The sequence below is a fragment of the Octodon degus genome, unplaced genomic scaffold (assembly GCF_000260255.1).
Source record: "Octodon degus isolate 3935 unplaced genomic scaffold, OctDeg1.0 scaffold00029, whole genome shotgun sequence".
Taxonomy (NCBI): domain Eukaryota; kingdom Metazoa; phylum Chordata; class Mammalia; order Rodentia; family Octodontidae; genus Octodon; species Octodon degus.
This window is the reverse complement of record NW_004524605.1, coordinates 16,821,048-16,837,019: the sequence shown is the minus strand read 5'-3', so window position 1 is coordinate 16,837,019 and position 15,972 is coordinate 16,821,048. Positions and strand designations below refer to the sequence as shown.

Genomic DNA, 15,972 nt, shown 5'->3' with positions numbered 1-15,972 from the left:
TAATGAAAAAAGTTTTTGAGTCGTGTTTGGGATTGTTACTCATCTAACTTGAAGGACTCACTGGATTCTCTGGTATTATCCTTATGCACAGAGGTGCAGCATTAGCAAGAACATGGAACAACATATTAGGATGAATGTCCTCAAAACACAGCAGGGATGTGATCCGTAGATGTCCCTGGGAAGATTATATTGGGTGCTTCTACTTTTCTTTTTTAATCTTCTCTACTGGCATAAACATACACACACAGAGTCATAGTTCTCTTCTTTAATCCTTTCCTTCTAAATGGAATTCTTTCCCCTCAACAATGTACCCAATTATTTTGAAAATGAATTAAGAGCATTCTCATTAGACATAGATGCTATATATCTTGTAATATCTTCTAATAGGTATCATTAGCATCTAATGTGCAAGCCAAAGGACAAAGATTTTCTTGAGGTCACACCAGTACACTGCCCCTTGTTCAGTTCACTAATCACAGGAGCCCTGAGCCAGGGACTATGCATGCGGTGAAGTGATGTTTGGGGGTGGGGGCAATGCACAAAGCCCTGAGCTATCTCTAGACCCAGGACATCACTGTACTGCCCAGCTGGCACTTTCAAAAGCAAATTCTAACTTCACTCAGGAGCAATAGAAAAGCTGACACATGACTTAAGTCTCAATTCTCATAGGCTGGACAAGTGGAGGTAGTGACCTGTCCTTCCTACAAACAACACACTGTTGTGTAGTGAGGTTGCTTGGCAGTCAGGGCTTAGTAGTATGATAGCATCCTTGAGTGTTTGTTTAGGAACAGACTGGGCTAAAAGTGAGGAGGGGTAGGTTCTGGCATTAGCTCTGTGACTGGCTTTTTATATAACCACAGGCAATGCAGTAAACCTTTCTATTCCTTCTTCATCTCCAGAAAATACTTAAAGTTCTCATAAGGCTTTTTTAAAAAATATATCAGATAATGTTCACATTGATGTGCCAGACACTTGCTACCTGGAATGAGGTACTGAAGCTCCATGCACCGTAACTTAGTTTCTTGACTCTGCTCGGCGTACTGAATGGGGAACCTCAATTTCCTCATCATGAAAACTAGGATAATTGTTCTGGCTCCTGAGTTTATGAGGATTTAATTCTTGAAATTATATTTTCTAGACAGATCACTAAAAGTGGTTTGAAATAATCTTGCTAAAAAGAACCTGACTGCCTTCAACAGACCTTTGTACAGCTGATGGCATGGAAGGGAACTGCCAAGTTCTCATTGAGTACAAGGGTAGAGCTCTCTCACCTGCTGAGATTCGGTATATTTGGTCTAGAGTGGGGTGAGAGCATTTGTAGTTTTATTTCCTGAAATTCTAATGGGCAGCCAAGACTAAGAGCCTCTCTAAGAGGACCATCAGCTATCAGAAACTAGTGTTGGGGTTGGGGAGATGGCTCAGTAGAAAAAGCACTTCCCTGGCAAGTGCAAGGGTCTGAGTTCAATCCCTGGTTCTGCAAAAAAAAGACAAAAACAAAAACAAAAAACTAGTGTTCATGTGGCTCCCAGAGGTACACATGAAGCTCAAGAGGCTTTGGCACGGGGCCTGAATTTGGCTGCCTGCTGGGGCTGACAGGGGCCGACCTGAGAAGGATCTCCAGGTGAGGCAGATGATCCCTGCAGTGGTTTATGGATCCTTCTCTGCAGCCCCTGGGGGAATGTGGGGGTCTTCGCACTCTTGGCCCTGCCTGGGTCCTCCTCCTCCTGCCTTCAGTGCCTCGCTCTGCCTGCTCATCTGTCCTCTGGTCTGGTTTGATGGTCTCTCAGATCCACATGTTCTCTACTGTCCCTTTGTGACCTGTGTCACAATATTCATCTGAAACCCTCAGGCACCAGATTGTGCATCTGAAACCCCTGGTAAACATCCCACAAAGTTCCCAAGAAACTGGTCATCAGTTTCCCTGGCTCTTTGGTCTGAGCCAAAACTAAACCAAGAATCCACAGTAACAACAACACTCAAAGCTCTTTTTTTTTTTTTAACTAAAAAAGACAAGGAAGCATCAGCGATTATGTTCTAATTGCCTATAAAACCTGTGACTTAGGGCTTTTAGCTCTGAAGCCCACATGACCTCATGATAGCTATCTATTCTTTTCCATCTTTTTTCTTCAAATAAATCATCTTTGTTGTGCTAAAAAAATAAAAAAGTGAACTGTGACTTTAAGGTGGGCCATATACTTACAGAAACTGTGAGCTCTGAGAGATGGGAGATGAAATGCCTTTGTTTCCCTGGTTTAAGCAGCCAAGATCTGAGCAGCCAAGACCTTGGTTTAGAAGGGCCAGTTGTGCACCATGTTTTCCAAGACCACAGACCAAGAATGCCTCTGTAACCGGGAAAGTTGCAGTCAGCCTGGGTAAGAGTTGACCTACCACCACATCCTAGGGGGACCTGCTGTCCTTGGTAGACAGCACCATGGCAGGAATGAGGGAGGTGTTACTGGCCGCTGGCCTCTTCTCCTGAATGCTGGCCTGCCTTCTTGCCTTTGGAAAAGAATGCCACAGCCCTCCAAGATAGCTGGGTCAAGCCACACACACCTCCCACTGTGAGGTTAGCTAAGAGTCCTGATTTAATCAGCAGCACATAAATCTGTCCCAGAGTGATGTGGTGACACAGGGCAAGCACAGAACAAGGGAGGCCTCTTAGCTGTGCTTCCTTTGGGTACCAAATAAGATGGTGGCACATAGTCACAGTGACACTGCTTACAGCAGTTCATGTCTGACAAGATGGACAACCCACCGAGAATTCTCTTTGGAGTGGCATCCCACTTGGGGAAAGCTTGCCCTAATAATCTGCATGCTATTTTAGTAAATATGTATGAACATTCAGTTTCCCCTGTTCTCTATCCAAACTATGTATCATCAAGACCCCAGTGTTAACCAAGGAACAAAAATCGCTGCCCTGAACCTTTCAGCATCCACCTCCCCAGAAACCAGGGCCATCTGTTTCAACAGTATAACACAACCATAAGATTAAGATTAGGAGAGTGAAGGGCTGAATGGTACAGTGGAAAAGTCCTGCCTCTGCTCCTCAATTCTAGAGGTAAGATCAGCAGCAGATTCTCAAAGCACACACGTGATCTCCATATAAGTCCATCCTTTGCCCAGATGAAAGTGTATCTTACAAAGTGCTTAATTTTGCTTGTATAAAAAATTTAATCTTGGAAAAAATTTACTCATGGAGAATATTTCCTACATGTAGATGGACAGAAAGGCAGAGTCAATAAAGAGCTGCAGAATTTTTTTTTTTGTTAGAATTTGTTGAATGGATGAACCATCGAGGGTTTATGCATGTGTGTGAATTTTTCACAGTATTAATTCTTAGAGCATAGTTACCAAACTGGAAAACATGTGAAGCTTTTACATTTTAATCTATTTTTTCCAAAACATTGTACCAATTGAGACATTCTCTAAGAACAATTAGAAGGACCTGTTTCTTCCCTCCTTTGTTCATTTATGTATGGTCAGTTGTCTATATGTCCCTAGGATGACTTCCACATGCTTAGTCAACCAACAACCAAGTAAGCATCTGCTCTGCACTAGACAGGGGAAATATGCTGGCTAATAGAGCATCGCCACTGACTTCTGGACCTTACAGCCCAGGGAAAATGGTGAAAAACACCACAACTACAGAGCTGCACTGTCTTCTGGGACAGTGGACGCAGCCCTGCTGTGAGAGCACAACAGAGGTGAGGCTGCAACTCTGCTTAGAGAGACAAGATTAAAAGTCAACTCAAGGAAGCCTTTCCCTTGGAAGGGGATGGAGAGCATAGGTTATTGCAAGAGGAGACAATCTGTACAAGAATTGGGGTTTGTAGGAGCATTTGGAATTAAAGATACAAGTCTAGGAGGGGTGAAGGAGGTGCAGATGTAACAGGCACCATGCTACAAGGTGGCAATATCCTTTATTTCTATGATGGGCTCTGTGGGCTCCTATTGCGACAAGATGCTGTACTCAGCCAGCGACTTATCATTAAAACTGAGAGAAGAGCAGAGTGGAGTTTGGCCTACTTCCCCAGCCCTCAGCACAGGAACGCTTCTCAGCCAGGAGAGAAGGGAGACCCACAGGGCAGGCTGGTGGCACAGACCCCTGCTGCTCAATCTCTGGGTCTTGGTCCGGTAACACAAGTACCACTTGTGATCTTATTACAAGTGCAGGCAGTCAAGCCCTCCCCCATGGCTGTTGAATTAGCATCTACATTCAGACATTGCAGCAGGCAGAACTAAGTTTGAGTGCCAGCATATTATTTGAGATTTTTGATCTTATGCAAATTCCTCAGTGTGCTTCATTTGCCTCCTAGTTAAAGTGGGAGGACGGCAGCAACTATATGCATGCTTTAGACTCATGTGATTTACAACCAGCACTGGCTGAAGGGCCTTACTTTGCTCCACCTCCTCAGAAAATGCATTAAGATACTAAAAGCGCCAATCGTGAGTGACAATGTCATCCTCCCCAAAGAGGGTTGTTATGAAATGTAAGCGTCATCCTGGCAGCCACAAGCTCTAACCTGATTAACTAATTGGTGGCCCCATCACTTTATATCTCTTTTCCTTCAGAGAAACAGACTAGCCAAAGAGCCAGCAGTGGGAAGAGGCACGGCTTTTATCAAACACTCTAGTGAGTTCCTACATATTAATGGAGCAGAAGGGGCTGTGAAGTGTGAGCGGGAGCAGAAGGGGCTGTGAAGAACCCTGCCCTGCAGAGGCAGGGCTGCAGGGACTTGGTGCAGGTTGAGTGATATCTGTTCCCAGCACCCACAGGCTGGGGCTGCTGATGCAGAAAAAAACAGGCCCTGCACGAAGGAGCCTTTTTTTATGCACTGCTATATAATTTGGTGGAAATATATTAAATAATAACTTTAACAAAGATACATCAGTGGTCAGGGAGCCTCATAACCTAAAACAGTCAGTCAATGAGTTTTTTGAGTGTCTGCAACCTGCCAAGCACCAGAAACATAGCAGAGGCAGTCCCTGCCCTTGTGATCCTTACAGACTAGCAGGTGAAAGGTTGCGAAGTCAATTATTGTTAGCTGTGTCACCATTTGGAAACACATACTGATAATATATAACTTGGGGCACAGTGGCATGTGCTGTAAAAGGCTGAAAGTTGGAAGCAAGGACATCCTGGGTCTGACCCTGAGTTAGTGCATGGTCTCAAGCCGTTCCTTCCCACCTGTCCAGGATTTAGTTTCACCCGGACTCAGATTTGGCCTGCAGGCTTGTTCCCCACTGCTGGGTATCTGCAGTAAGGCTTAGCAGCTTCCTATTCATACACTCCACTCCATGAGCTCATGCTCTGTGACTGTATTATTCAAGCCCAACCACTGTGTCTGAGATGTTGGCCCCCATAGACTCTGGCCATCAGCCAGTCTCAAAAGCCACTCCCTTCTCATGGAGGACCCAGCCTGGCATGAGAGTTAAGAGCCAGAATTCTAGAATTCCTCCCAACTGCTGAGGTCCACCCAATGGCATCTCTCCCATTTATTGTGTCACTTTGGGTCACACACTTAACTTCCCTGGGCATCACTTTCAGAGTTAATGTGTGCGTGGGTGAGGGGTTGTTGATAACATCCAACAAACAGTGAGAAATGGGTAAGCTTGGGACATAAATACTGAACAGAAGTTCTCCCGACTGTAAGGAATGTGCTTCTTGTTCCTTGGGTAGTGCTGGTGGACTGATTAGAGGTACTGGCTCTGAAATCTGATGAAAACACTCTTCACAGGAATATTAACAAGACACAGTCCTGCAACCACAGGAAAGAGAGCCCTGTGATGGCAATCCACAGGTCTGAGCTCTGATTCTGACCTAATACCAACTCACTGGGTGACACTGGTCAAATTAGCCCATCTTTCCGTGTTTTAGCTAAGTTGGCATTAGCTAAGTTTACCTCAAATGGAACTGTGAGAACCCAGTGAAGCCACATGAACGATATTGCTTGGGAAGGTAGGAAGAGCTTCATGAATATGAGCCCCCATTATGAAAGCTATAGCAAAAAGTAGAGAGGGCATTGCGTGCACCCTGCCCACATTTTCTGAAAATTATGATGCCACATGGCATGGATAGTTCATCACTGCTTATAGAAAGTGGAGAGAAGTGCAGACCTGATATTTTACTATCATGGTCCCTTTTGGTAAGTAGGACCTTTCCTAGGATTTATTCTCTTAAGAAGAGTGAACAAGTTCAGGTGTGTGTGTAGACTCTGGACATGCACCCAACTTGGATGTGGCCCTTGACAAGGGTTCTACTTCTATCAAATGCCTATGACTAGGCTCCTCCCTCTCTTACCTGCCCCAGAATCTCCTAGGAGAATGGAATCAAACTTCTGAAATCACTCTATATAGTCTTTCAGTAGTTAGAAAGGTTAGGATACTTCACCCATTGGGATTTTAGGGTCTCAACTTGAGTTCTTAGTTGTAATTCATTGGATCCCAGTCTTCCCCTTCCCTAACCACTTAACCTACTGAGATTCCCTCGATCTGTTCTTTTCAACCACTAGCTCTCTCCTAAACTTTACTTTAACTGTAAATTCTGAATCCAGATAGGAGTACTCTTAGGTGGAAGCTTCTCTGTAAAATGAGTTTGTTATATCTCTCTAGTGAGAGTAAGTATTTGTTGAAATTCTACATCAAATAAAGCTGCAGTTAGAACCCTAGAGAACATAGCTGATGGAAGTCTAGATCTCTATCTTTGAAGTTCTTATCTTATCTCTGGAGAGATTAAGCATGGTCGTATAACTAAATTTCACAATGGGCCATGTATAGATAGCAGAAAAGAGGTGGACCAACCCAAACATTACTTACTGCTGCCACAACTGCCATCTCCTCCAACCATTCACCTCTAATTCTTGCTGGAGTTAAGCTATCCTGGCATTAGTTCTTGGTGAGGGACAGGGTAAGAGAGCAAAGGAGGAGGAAGAAAGAAGTCAGAAAGGGGAAAGATAGACAAAGAAAAAGATCCATATGCAGTGAATTCTAAAGGGACAGTTCAAGGGGCAACTTTGACAAAGATGTGAACAATTGAGTCAGATCCAGCCCAGAGAATTAAAAAAAAGGGAGAAAAAAAAAAAAGATAGGTGGCATATCATCTCTGTTTTGTCCTGAGAAGTCAGGGCACTTAACAGAGTGGCCCATCATCAGAGCACTGCACTAGGGAAAGCCAGCACCAGGCAGGAGCTGTATGACCTGCCCAATCCACAGCTCCCACCACCCCAACATCCTCATCTTTGCCTCCCCCACTTCCCTTGTTGATCTGCATGCTTGATGGTATGAACACTAAGTTTAAGAGCTTGCTAGTACGGTTCAGAAGAAAGAACTCATTGTGAGCTGGATAAAATTCAAGGTTAGGTGGGAATTCTCATGACTATTGCTATCTAGGTGGGATTTTGGTGGACAGGAGAGAATTTTCCAACCAAAGTGTGATGAGAAGCATGGTGTATGTACCTAGAAGGCAGAAAATGCTACAGAGTGATCTGAGGGTCCACATTGAAAAGTAGTGGGAGTAAAACTGCAAATGCAGTGTGTAAAAGAACCCAGATACCAGATAAATTGATCATTTGAATAGTAGACATTTAAAGATTTTTGAAGTCAAGGGTACCATGAAGAAAATGGAGCCTCAGGAAGACCACACAGGTCATGCATTAGAGTTAAGAAAAAAAGTGGAAAGAGCCAGCAACATTGGTTCAGAGGTTAGTGCAGAGGGCCAAGATGGAAGCCTAGAGGGTCTGCACATGTCTAGAGGTGGCTGGGATGGGCAGGATGGTGAGGGAAAGTGGAAAGAAGATCTCCTAAGGCCTGAGAGCCAGTCAATGCATGGACCTGGTTGACAAGTGGGAATCAAATAAGAATCATTAATATCACAGGCCTGTGGAGAAGGCAAATGTGCTGGAGGAAAGACTCCAGGGGATGTTCCTCCAGAAATGCCCACAGCCTGCTGGCGGAGGCTGCCCTTCCAGCCCCTTTAGACTCACTTGTCTCTTTCCCTTCCAGGAGAAAGACGTGACTCCAGATAAAAACCTACTGACCAAGGTGCGCGACGCTGCCCTGTGGCTGGAGACCTTGACAGAGGCCAAACCTGCCAAGCCTTCCCACTCCACCACCTCCTCCATTGCCGATTTTTTCCTTGCTCTAGCAATCTGCAACTCTGTGATGGTGTCCACAACTACTGAGCCAAGACAGAGGGTAAGGACCAGGGACGTTTGTGGGGGAGAGGGGAGGAGAGGCAGGGAAGAAGTGGTCGTATGGCATTTGGGTCCTGTCACGGTGTAACCATTTCATCACAGTGAAGCCTTGGATGGGTAGCTTCTCCTTTTCTGGTCTCCTCCCTCATTTTTAGATAAAATAGAAAATTTATACAAGAGCTCTCTGCAAAACTCCAAACCATGTCTATCTGCCTGCAGGGTAGATCCTAAGAGCGAGTGTTTCCTGAGCCGTTGGCTATGTGCCAGTCCCCGGACTAACAACTCCTCTCCATCATCATTTAATCCTCACAACCCAAAGTTTTGGTGAGCATGTCTTTGGAGTTAGCAAGTGAGGAAATAGACTGAAATCTTGAATATCTTAGCGCAAGAAGCCTGGCTAGCACAGGGCAGAGTCATCTCTGTGACTCCCAAATAGTTCCTAATAATATCATTTAATATTTGACTCTGCCTTTATATAAGGATTAGAAAATAATTTACATTACATGTACTGTTATTCCCATGGAAATACTGTAGGCAGATGGCCATTTAGGTGAATTTATACTTTGAAGTCTTGTGGACACCATCACAGAGTTACAAATGGTAGATCTGTCTTCAAGTGTCCACAATCTCTCAGCCAGGCTCCCTGATGAGAATAATTAAGTAGCACAACTTAGGGCTATAAAACAAGAAGAGACAAGTCACTCTGGCACTCAACCACAGCCTCCCCTTTTATGCCCAGTTTTAAAACCACCCTGAAGAGTCACTTCAGGCATAGAAAGGTCACCAAGTAATTAGAAGTTTTCAGGGAGACTATGAAGACAGGGAGCACTTTCTGAGAAATTAACTCTATTGTTGAGAAGGGAAGAAGTATCATTTTAGAAAAGATAACCTTGGCAGGCTAAATAGCTCAGCAGGGTTAGGGGGTTTGATCCCCTGGGCCTGCCTTGCTGGCCCTGCCCCTGGGGCACACTGAGACAGCAACTGAGACTGGGCATAGTGGCACACACCTGTAAGCTCAGCTCTTGGGAGACTGTAAACAGGCAGATCATTACGAGTGGGATCTAGTAGTGAGACCCTGAACACCCTATAGACCCTTCCCTAAAACACACACACAAAAAAAGAACCAGAAAACATAGCCTCCAATTCTCAACTTTCCAAAGTTAATGAAGGGGCTTAAACCTGAGGATTGCTTAAGAGTCTAATTTCTGGGGTAGGGCAGACCCAGACCTGAGCCAGCTTTGTTGCTTATACTCTGTGTGACAATAGCCAATTGACTTACCCTCTTGGTACTTTGGCCTCTTGTCCATAAATCAAAGTATCGACAGCATCCCAAAAGGTTGCTGGAAGGATGAAATGAAGCCTTCATACAAAGCTAAAAATAGGTGAGTATCCCATCAGGATGCAGGGAATGTGAACTCTAACTGTAAGTAGCTGACTTCTGCCTTTGGGCCTTTCTTGTGACCATAACTAATATGGGATGCTCAAAAAAACAGAGGAAATGGAACACTGTCAATCCCTAGAATGTCAGGCCTGGAGGACACATCTTCACTAACTCCCTCATTTATAGGCAGCTGAGGCCCACAGAAGAGACCTGGCCTGGCCACAGAAGGCCCACATACTCTGCTTACTGCAAAATTGCTTTCATGTTCTGCAAAAGCATCTCCAAACTTTAGAGTAACATTGTGCTTTCCTCCTTGACCCACAGGTCACCATCCCACCCCCTAACAAGGCTCTGGGGACATCCCTGGAGAAGATTCAGCAGCTCTTCCAGAGGCTAAAGCTAATGAGCCTCAGCCAGTCCTTCTCATCCACTGCGCCATCTGACACAGACCTGGGGGACAGTCTGGGGGCCAATGGGCCCATCACAGACTCGGATGAGAAAGACGACGCATCTGTGTGCAGTGGTGACTACTCCACCGACGGTGGTTATAGGAGCAGCACATGGGACCAGAACGACATCCTGGGGTCTGGGTCAGGTGCTTCCTCGGATGGAGTAATGGAGGCCCCAGACTTAGGCCTGGCCAAGCCTGAGCTCTGCTACGAGGCTGAGAGTCCCGACGAGGCAGCCCTGGTGCACGCTGCCCATGCCTACAGCTTCACACTGGTGTCCCGCACACCAGAGCAGGTTACCGTGCGCCTGCCCCAGGGCATCTGCCTCACCTTTGATGTCCTCTTCACCCTGGGCTTTGACTCAGTCAGAAAGAGAATGTCTGTGGTAGTGAGGCACCCACTGACCCGTGAGATTGTCATCTACACCAAGGGGGCCGACTCGACCATCATGGACCTGCTGGAAGACCCAGCCTGTGGTGAGTCCATCCTCACAGGGCTCCAGGAAAAGGGCTGGAGAGTTTGAGGTGCAGCATGGAAGGGTGACAAGGAGCTCCACTTAACATGGCATGGGGTACAGCAATTGTTCGCACCTGGAACACAGGCTCACAGGGTGCTTTCAGAGCAAGATCCCTAGCATGTGCTGCATTGTATATCATGACCTGAGGCCTCCCAGTGCTCGTTAGCAAGTTAAGGACACTGTACAGTCTTCTACTAGAGAAGCTTCTTCAACTTCACTTATCCCAGTCTCCACTTTTCCAAGCTCATTTACACATGGGCTATGCTCACACCATTTTTTGCACCTGAACACACCATAGCCTGACTCTTCACTTTGGATAGAAGCCGGCTCAAGCCAGCGAGAGCAGTGCCTTAGATAGCATAGATCATTTAGTGTTAAGTCCTCAGCGTAGGTATCCCGAATCCCAGTTCAGTGCCCATTGTTGCTGCCAGAATTCTACACTGGGCTCCATTCACTCTGGGAAGCCTCCAGTGTCCCTCTTTATCATCCTTTTCCCCAGCCTCCCCCAGATAGATTTTCATAAACTTGCACTGAGCCAGAAAAATGTTCCAAAGTTCCTACATATCAGAGTCCAATTTTGGAGCAGCATGAATTAGTTTGCAGCGGCTTCCTGATTGCTAACAAGAAGAAGACAGTTATGGGGCTATGATTCTCCCAGGATAGCAGATTCTAGCCAAGCTTTAGAATTGCCCGGGCAGCCCTGTGCCTCCTGCATTATCAGCTGTGGAGCAGGGCCAGGAGGTTTGCAGGGATTGATTAGTGTTTAGAATGGGAAGGGAGCTAATTAGTTCTCTTCATCCCCAGACACTGGCAGACAAGCGAATTCAGTGTGTCGGAGTCCAGGGCGCCACAGTGCTCTCTCTGGGCCACAGCCATCCAAGTGGCCCCGGAAGTGTTTCTTTATTTCCTCACCTCATTGCACAATGGATTGGGGATGGTTCCAATACAAGACGCATCCACAATGTTACTATAACAATCGAGAGGCAAATTTTTGAAAAATAGGGAAAACAATCCCAAGTCTAATATATTCTCATTCAGTTTGACTCTGAGATTCCTGGCAGCCTAAGCAAAAATGTAAATCCAAAAGCCCACAAGCAGAAGGCAAGAGTTTAGGAAATATGGAAATGGACAATGCTTAAGGCACCTGAAAGATGATACTATTTGAAAAGATTTTTTTCATTGTTTAAAAATAGTCTGGGAGTAGTTCATAAGAGAAAAACTAGTTTGTTGCATTCCCTTGTGCTCATCTCACTATTAAGAATTACATTTCTAATTCTGCACTGTAGGCAGAAACATGTGAGATGTACAAATTCTGTTTACTGCCAGGCCAGTGAAAGTCTCAGTCCAGTACTGGTAAGGGATTCCGAAGCTAATCCAAGCTCAGCTTCGCAGATGCTGCAATTGACAAGGGATGTCTGTGACAGGTTGATAAAACCTGCCTCATTCCCTGAAAGGTAAAAGTACTGGAACTGCAAGAAAACAAAACTAATTCTGAAAGAAATGTAGTGTGGAAACTTAACCAGAAGGACCTTAAGTAACACACTGACATATTTTTCACACCAGAGTTATAGGAAATAAAAAATATATATATTTCTTTCTAAGACCGTCTCTTATGTAGAAAGAAAGCCCAAGTCAGCAAACCCAAGAAGGCAAAGAATGTAACTAATGAGATCCACGTGTGTAGCTGTCCTGGGTCCAAGCTTGACACAAGAACTGATGGAAATGATAGGGTGATGCAGAGTCTAAGAGACCAGCCTCTAAGTCAGTTGACATCTGAGCTAAGCAGCAGCACTGAAAGTGGTAATAAAAATTTGGATATCTGGTCCTCTGATTCACCAGGGATTCTAATAGCACTTGAAAATCCCTGTTATTTCTGTTCCTGGGTGGTTTTCATACAAACACATGTTTGAGAGCCATACGTTAGACCACCTGCCTTTCTTAAACATCGCTTATTCCAGCTAGTTTTTTGATGAGATGATAAAAGAAGATAAGGACTCCTAGAATTAGTCACCTTCCAGGGCAAGCTGGCAGCCAGGAGCACTCTTCCCTGTTTCCAGGAATGGCTGTGAGGAAATGCCTCATGTAAAGCAGTCCTCATCTAGTGGGAAGAACCCAGATTACTGCGGAATAGGGATTCTTACCATTTGTGTACATGGCCTCATGGGAAACAATGACTATTTGACAGTCACTGACACTGACCTGGGAAAGAAGATGAAGAAAATTCAAGCCCGAACCCAGAAACATCTAGACTTGTATGCGAGAGACGGCCTGCGTACCCTGTGCATCGCCAAGAAGGTGAGGGACACTTCCTCTCAGCAGGCTGTGAGTAACTGGAGGCAGCTGAGTGGCCCCTGCCCTGCAGTAGGCCCTTTCTTCTTCTTCTTTATATAAGATCTTTAATATTCGTTATTTGAAAACTTGTAAGCTTTGCCATTCTGATACACCACAAAATTCCATAACCGTGACAAGCTTTCTGGAGCAGGAATCTGAGCAGTTAAGATCTCCTATTGCTGTGGCACTGTCACTCTGCACTTCTCATTGTGTGTCTAATGGAGAACCTGTAACTCATAATTTTCAATACTATCATTTTTGTCTTTGAAGTAGCCTTTTAAAATGTGTATTCTTTGCTGGTACTCTAATTGTGGGACTTTCTTTATGTAGTCATTTAAAAATCAAGATTTCTAGTTTCTCTAGAAAATCTAGAGATAAGTTACACTTGGTTCCGATGGAGTAGCATCAATTGTCCACAACCACATAGCAGTTGATTCCTTCCATGAAGGACACAGGGTCCGCTCAGCTGTATTCTGTTTCTGGTCTCAGCGCCTACAGTGCCTTGACCCAGCTAGAGTTGTACAAATTACCCATCTCATGCTCTGCAGATATTTGACTTTGCACTCCTGTGAGTGAAAGAGGTAGGAAGCAGGCTATAAATTGCCAGTCAGGGGCATGTGATGAGAAATGTACCATCGAATAGGAGTGCTGTGATGGGCATACATACTAGATGGCTAGAAGTGATTTCTTCTCCATAAATCCCTACGGCTCTTGGTCTCTTTTCTGTGTCTTAGTGCAGAATATAGATTGAGAGCACTCACGATAAAGCCACACCCACCTGGCACAACTCCAGTCTCTCACCACTCTTAGATGCATGGCATTAAGTATGTTCCTTTCCTCCCCGAGGTTTTGTTGCTGCTCCTATAAAATGGTGCTAATGGTTCCTGCCTCATAAAACAATAACCAAGGCAATACATGTATAGTACCTGGGACAGCAGCAAGTGCTTACTACTATCCTCTGAATTATATCCTTAGCACGCTCAAGTTTCCATTAAAGTTTCTATGCATATTTTCTCTCTCCCTTCCTCCAGTAAATTGTACATTCTTCCAAAGTAAAGGTATATGTGCCCCCTTGGCTTGCCCTCTAGTGTCATGCAGAGGGGCTCAAGGAATAGTTGGTACTTGGACAAAAAATAAAATGTACATAAAGTTAAGGGAAGGATCTCAAAATGGGGGTTGGGGGAACCTCCATTTGTGTGACACCATGCCTGGTGGAGACATCTGCAGGCTGTGTAAAATATGGCTGCACTTTCCTCTCCAGCACCTCCTGCCTTTTTACAATCCTTCCGCCAACTGACATTCAAGCAATGAAAAGAAAGCCAAGTTTGCTGCTGTTTCAGTCTTTGAGGTTGCTCTTCCCCCTGAATGATCCTTTCTCACCATGGGACTTTAGCTTGTCCACCACCTGTTGGTGAGAAAGGAACATCCAAAAGAAAGCATCATCCTCCTCCTCCAATTGTTCTCCTAGCCCCTTCTACTCCATTACATCATCCTTTGTATTACCTGCAAAGGACTTCTTGAAGTGATCTGGGTTTTTTCCTTCCTTACATGGCTAATGTCTGTCACCATCCACCAATTTATAAGCCTGAGGGTCCCAGGACCTTTTCTATCTCGATCATCTCCAGTGCCCTGAGCATAAGAGGGATTCAGCAGGTGTTTGATGGTGGTGCAACAGAACGAGCAAGATTTCATTGAGGTCTGCATTCAAATCCCCATCTAGTCATGGAGTAAGATCCAAACAGGCCATGAGACCCAGCTGGTGGGGAAGGAAGAGAAACTTGGCTTACAACTTACCCAAGGTTATTAATGAGTTTCTTCCCATTCTGCAGGTCATAAGTGAAGAGGACTTTCAGAGATGGGCCAGTTTCCGGCGCCAGGCTGAGGCATCCCTTGACAACCGAGATGAGCTTCTAATGGAGACAGCACAGCATCTGGAGAACCAACTCACCTTACTCGGTAGCTAAAAATAAGTCATCATCATGGGATGAAGAATGCTACAAGTTAAGGAAGTTCTTGGCCGTAGGTTGACACTGCTACAAATTTGTCTAGATTAGCTGCCTTCTCTGATTCAGTTCATAGGAATTTGGCATAAACAAGCCATAGCAATACTCAACCCAAGCTTCCTGAGGGAGTGCATCTGCGTTCCCTGCTGGAAGAAGTTCCTCTCCAATAGCACCTTACTCTGCTCTTTCAAATGTTTGCTGAACACCTATAACATGCATAGCACCATGCTAGCCTTTGGGACCTTAATGGGGGACAAGAGTCACAGACGCTGCTCTCCCAGAGCTCAGTCAAGTCAGGATGCTGGGTGATTAAGCAAGGATGGGAACTGGACTGGAAGAGAAGCATAGAGCAGGAAGTGCCAGCATGACCCTGGAGCCCAAGGCCTAGATGGCCACTCAATGAAAGGAGAACGAGAAGGGAGAGGGAGCATGTTCCAGGTAAAGAAAAACCCACATGAAGGCCCAGAGATGAAATCCTGGGCCATATAGAAAAACAAAGCTATGCTGTGACTAGACCACAGGGAGTAGGGGAGAGCTGATAGGAAGTGTGAGAGGCCAAGGCCACCCAGATTAGGAAGACCAATGTCAATCATGTGCTAAGTATCTGGAGAGCAGAAGGACATACTTCACAAAAATCATTGCTACATAGAAGGCAGTGTGACATCCTAGGGAAGGACAAGATGCACCGAGGGCAGTTAACAGCCAGCTTGTGTTTCTGTTGAAGCAAAGACATTAGAAAGGAGGAAGCGGGAGGCTTGGTTTAGCCGCACTAATCTCACACCTGGGGAACAGAACAAGGTCTTAGTAGGGCAGCGCCCAGTAACCTGCACTGGCAACACGGCAACAGCTTCCTTTCCTCCTGGGGTGGTGGCTCTGACCACAGGATGAGGGCCAGGTCTGAGCCCTGAAATGACTTGCTGTGTGCCTAGGAGCATGCCTCTGCACCCCTCTGAGCCTTAGCTTTTCTTCTGGGTGAATCATGCCCCTCGGATGCCCAGCGAGGCTGGAGTCTGAGGGCAGAGACCCCGGGCCACCATAAGATGGTACAGATAAAAGATAGCAACAAGATTTAGAAAGACCACTGGCAAGGAAGGGAAGA

The 15,972-nt window shown here is 45.5% G+C and overlaps 1 protein-coding gene across 3 annotated transcripts in view; it reads left to right on the top strand.

Annotated features, from left to right (window-relative positions):
* The window catches only part of Atp10b (ATPase phospholipid transporting 10B (putative)), a 224,934-nt gene that overhangs the window by 162,506 nt on the left and 46,456 nt on the right, over nt 1-15,972 (top strand). For 2 of the 3 annotated variants that reach the window (XM_023713139.1, XM_023713140.1), the window contains 4 exons: nt 8,002-8,193; nt 9,898-10,498; nt 12,725-12,861; nt 14,700-14,826. In XM_023713139.1, coding sequence (XP_023568907.1) covers nt 8,002-8,193; nt 9,898-10,498; nt 12,725-12,861; nt 14,700-14,826 — 1,057 coding nt within the window. The remainder of the gene's footprint in view (nt 1-8,001; nt 8,194-9,897; nt 10,499-12,724; nt 12,862-14,699; nt 14,827-15,972) is intronic. The other variant, XM_004629405.2, reaches the window with a different exon arrangement.